At 50.9% G+C, this 5,170-nt stretch overlaps 1 protein-coding gene across 1 annotated transcript in view; it reads right to left on the minus strand.

The window, feature by feature from the left end:
- Positions 1-3,382, minus strand: part of SRPX (sushi repeat containing protein X-linked) — a 22,611-nt gene extending 19,229 nt beyond the window's left edge. The window contains exon 1 of the mRNA XM_044441716.1: positions 3,370-3,382. Within this exon, the coding sequence (XP_044297651.1) occupies positions 3,370-3,382 (13 nt within the window). The remainder of the gene's footprint in view (positions 1-3,369) is intronic.
- Positions 3,383-5,170: the final 1,788 nt, after the last annotated feature.

The raw sequence follows: 5,170 nt of genomic DNA on the forward strand, positions 1-5,170 counted from the left end.
GCAACCTGCTTTTCTTCGTCGTGGCCTCTGTGCATCACACATATGGGTGATTCGCAAGCTTACCACAGTCAGAGGAGGGAGGTGTCATCAGCGAAGAACGGATGAGAGAACAGCTCTACCAAAACAGCAGTCTTGTCTGGCATGTACATCAAGCCGATAGTGCTTGGCGAAAGTACATGGACCAGTCCAGATCGCAGCTCTGCAGATGTCTTGCAGCGAAACTCCTGCGGCAAAAGCGGATGAGGTCGCTACTGCTCGTGTAGAGTGGCCACTTGGAAAGACAGATAAGTATTTTCGATAGCTGATAAGCCAGGACAATAGTCTGGACGATCCAATTAGAGAGTCTCTGAGATGATATTGGTAATCCCTTTTCATGCTTGGAGTATTTACCAAAAAGTCTATTAGTAGTATGAAAAGATTCAGTGCGGGATCTGTAAAAGGTTAAGCAGCGGCGAACATCAAGCACGTGTAGAGCACGTTCTATCGGGGTCGACGGCGATGGAAAGAATGCCGGCAGAACGATGTCCTGATTCAGGTGGAACGGTGTGGCCACCTTGGGTAAAAAGGAGAAATCCATCCAAGGGATGACTTTTTCCTTATGGAAGTTCAGAAATGGTGGGTCTATGCGGAGAGCACAAATTTCGCTAGCTCTCCGTGCTGATGTAACTGCTATGAGAAAGGCAGTTTTCCATGACACCAGGCATAAGTCCACAGTTGCTAAAGGCTCGAACGGTGGTTTGGTAAGCGCTTGGAGCACTACAGAAAGACTCCAGGTTGGCATGGCAGGGCGAATAGATGGATGTAAATTTTGTAGTCCCTTAATGAAACGCTGAACCAGCAGAAGACTGATAATCCGTGGATAGTGCCACGATAATGGGATATAGCGGCTGCATAAACTTTGATGGATGATGGTTTAAGTCCCTCATGATGCAAATGCAAGAGAAATTGTAAAATATTGGTGACTAAAGCCGTTCCAGGGGAAAAAGAATGGCACTCTGCAAAAGAGGAGAATCTTCTCCATTTAGCCATATGGGAACGACAAGTGGACGGTCTCAATGCAGATTCGAGAATTGCCTGAATTTCTCTGTCCGTAGGCATCGGTACTGTGGCAGTTGCTGTCGAAGTCGGGGCCGCATATACCGTCTGTTGAGAAAGGTCACCCGTAGGGTGAGGTGTCCCCAGTACCGACTCAGTGGCGTGAATCAGGTGATCCGCCATGCCGTCAGCTTCAGAGAGAGTATGTCCGGATGACGGATTGCTCCTCCTTGTTGTGTTAACACATGCGGAAGAGTTGGTAGATGAAGGAACGTTCCTCTGGACAGCAGTAAAAGAGTGGCAAACCATGGTTGTCTCGGCCACCACGGAGTCACTAGCATCCTCGTGGCATTGTCCTGGGCTATTTTCGCAACCACTCTTGTCAGGAGTGGGATCGGGGGAAATGCATAAAAAGTCATGTTGCTCCAAGGGACCATAAGAGCGTCCCCCATCGATCCCGGCCCAATGTCCGCTCTGGAACAGTATAGGGCACACAGGTTGTTCTCTCAAGTGGCGAACGGGTCCACATCCAGATAACCCTACAAGCGCAAGAGTTTCTCACAAATTTGTTTGTCCAACTCCCATTCGTGGGTTGTTGACATCTGTCTGCTTAATGTATCTGCTTCGACGTTGTCGGTTCCAGCCAGGTGAACTGCCATAAGCACGATGTTCCTCGGTATGCACCAGTCCCAAATGTCCATCGACAGGCGTGCTAAGGCTGGGGATTTTGTGCCCCCTGCTTGTTGATGTAGAAAACTGCCACTATGTTGTCTGATGCAATTTGGACAACTTGACGGCATAACACAGTCTCGAAAGCCTTGAGGGCGTTGAAAATTGCCAGAAGTTCCAGGAAGTCGATATGTTTCCTCACGTCTCGTCGGTTCCAAGTACCTTGGACCCAAAGTCCCGAACATGCTGCACCCCATCCAAGGAGGGATGCATCGGTGAACAGAGTTGTTGTTGTCTGAGGTGGTTGAAACGGGGCGCCGATCGACAGGTTGTCTGTGATGGTCCACCACGTTAAAGTGTGAAGGATTGCAGACGGAATCCAAATTGGCTTCGTGGCAGGATCTTGTTGCGGTTGAAAAGCAGCTTTGAAAAACAGTTGTATGGGTCGCATACGTAGTCTGGCATATGGGACAATGGCAATTGCAGCAGCCATATGCCCCAGTAGTCTCGGAATGGATAAGGCTCGGACCGTTCCGTGTAGCCGAATCCGATGAATATGGCTGCATAAGGCATTCTGACGTTCCGGTGGGAGGAAGGCTTTTTCCTGCGTCGAGTCGAGTCGTGCCCCGATGAAATCGATGACCTGTGTGGGAATATGGGACGATTTGTCACGGTTAATGCAGAGACCAAGAGCATCGAATAAAGCACAGGTCGTTTGTATATCAGACAGGAGAGCTTGCTCGGATTGCGAGACAATTAGCCAGTCATCTAAGTATGGGTATATCTGTATTCCCCGTGTCCTCAAGTGTGCGCATACCGGCGCCATACACTTTGTAAAGACTCGAGGGGCTGTGGCCAAGCCAAAAGGTAGGGCATTAAACTCGAACAGGTCAGATCTGACAGTAAAACGTAGAAAGCATCTGTGTGAAGGATGGATGGAAATATGAAAATAAGCATCCTTTAAATCCAGTGAGGCGAACCAATCCTCTCTTTTCAATAACGGAAGGATATTCCGCAAAGTGGTCATCCAGAACTTCTTTGGTTTGATGTACTTATTAAGAGTTTGTAAGTCCAGGATCGGACAAAGACCACTGTCCCTTTTCGGGACCGTAAAATATCTGGAATAGAATCCATGCAATCCTTCCGAGCAGGACAACTGTCGAATCGCTCCCTTGAGAAGTGGCTGGGAGACCTCATAGCATAGTACCGATGAAGAAGGTGTGAAGCGGATCAGGCTCGAAGGAGGGATAACATTGAATTCTATCCTATATCCGAACTGGATGATATTTAACACCCACCTATCAGATGTAATGGACTCCCAAATGGGGAGTCAGCCCTGGAGCCGGTCCCCAAAAGGGAGAAGGGAAGGTGGTGTTGGGAAAGAGAGGATGGTTTGCCCAAGCCGTCAATGTGGGCGTTTATCGGTATCGAATTGCCAACGGCCTTGGGAAAACCGCTGTTGTGTTTGCTGTCTCCGACGCTGCCGTTGTTGATATTGCTGGCAAGGGTAGTTTTGCTGGCGTGGATAGTATGGTTGGTTCCGGTAGGAAGACCGAGGCCACTGCCACTTACGTTTTTGTGGGAGCTCCATGCGGCGTGCAGTTAGGCGTGATTCGTGAATCGCCTTTAATTTGCAATCGGTCTTCCGGTGGAACAGACCAATACCGTCAAATGGCATTTCCTCGATTCTGCGCTTCATCTCATCGGGGAAATTACAATTATGCAGCCACGCATGTCGGCGTAACGCGATGGCGTTGATGAGGGCCCTTGAATCGGTGTCTACATGATGACGAGTGGTAGACAACTGTTGCACCGCCACCTGCATCGCCTCCTTAATGAAAACCCTAGCAAGGTCCGCTTGGTGGTCTGGAAGGGAGGAAGCGACGTTATCCAGCTTCTGCATGATAAAGTACTGGTAACGTGCCAGTGTCACTTCGTAGTTCAATATGCGCACACCGAGTCCAGAGGCCGCAGAGACTCGGTGTGCAAGCATATCGATTTTCCTCCCTTCCTTGTCCCGAGGAGCGGTATGTCCCCTGGACTCCCTGCCCTGGGAGGATTCAACCACAAAAGAGTTCGGTTTCGGGTGACGGAGCAGGAAGGGAATGTCATTGTCACGAACTCTATACATGGCCTCATATCTGTGGGAGGTCGCTTGTGGTTGGGCTGGTTGGTCCCTGGGCTGGACCATAGCCTGGCGGAGTGTAGTTATAAGTAGCAGAGCTATGGATGTGGATTGCTCTCCCCGAACGACATCATAAAACTGATCTGTGGAGGGGCCTGGCTGTTGATGAGCTTCGATTTCAAGCAAACAAACTAAGCGGGACATGAATTCTGTGAAAGAGACATGTGGTTCGTCGGGTGAAGCAGGCCCTTGGAACGTGACAGCCACATCAGGGGATGTGGAGTCAACCTCCGAATCCTTGGAGTCTTCCACGTAATGTGGCTGGGTTTTGCTTGAGGAGGAGGAAGTTTCAGGGGAGGTTGGGCGCCTTGTCTCCGTACGCCTGGAGGTGGATGGTACGTCCCTTGGGACCGATGGTGATCTATGCTCTCGAGGAAAATAGGGATATGGCTGGTAACCACCCCAGCCAGGGGGAGCACCATATCCCGGGATCAACCACATCTCGATGCTCGGATAAAAGGCTGCAACCTCTGGGAGGTAATGGTGAGGCCACATGAGGTTCAGTCGGTGGCATAGGTGTTGGTGAGCGGTCCCTCAGCGGGGAGTCTCTGATTTCGCCATCAGATATGGACTCCCGAAGCGGCTCCTCCTGTTGCTGGGGAGGCACGCTCTCAGGCCGAGTGGTTGGCCTGGGGGATCCCGGTAGAGTCACCTGCATAATGAGTTGCAGGGCTGGTCCCGAGGGGGTTGGTACCGTGGCAGCCGTCGGTACCGAAAAGCCCGATGAACCTGAGCCTCGGTGTTTTGGGCGATCAGGTTTCTTGCTGTTGTGAGCGGGCTTATCCACCTTCTCCTTCCTCAACTTCTTATGAGTGGAAGGTTTATCCAGACTGGTATGCTTGCGCTTCTCCTGTTTCTTAGCCGGGGGAGAAGGCAGCAACTGAGCCCCCACAGAAGCGGCACCTTCGTCCGAAAGACGCTGTGGAGGATTGGCAGAGGTCGAGGAAGGATGCTTCACCGAAGCACTTGCGGTGGAGAAGAAGCGCTGGGGAGGTGCAGACGAAGAGGAACCAGGCCGTAGGAGCAGTTGGTCAAACTGCATTAATGCCTGATCCCATAGGAGCTTCCTGAGATGATTCTTGTTTTTCCGTGCCTGCTTGGTAAACGCCAAGCAATGACCGCATTTGTCGGTCCTATGCCCCTCGCCGAGGCAGAGGAGGCATAGATCATGTGGATCGGTCAGCGACATTTTAGATCCACATTCAATACATTTGCGGAATGCCGCCCACTGCGCCATCGTGGAAAAATGAAGAAAAGAGGACAGTAAAGAGGGTAAGATAA

This window comes from Varanus komodoensis, unplaced genomic scaffold (genome assembly GCF_004798865.1).
Source record: "Varanus komodoensis strain SLA01 unplaced genomic scaffold, ASM479886v1 scaffold4, whole genome shotgun sequence".
Classification (NCBI taxonomy): domain Eukaryota; kingdom Metazoa; phylum Chordata; class Lepidosauria; order Squamata; family Varanidae; genus Varanus; species Varanus komodoensis.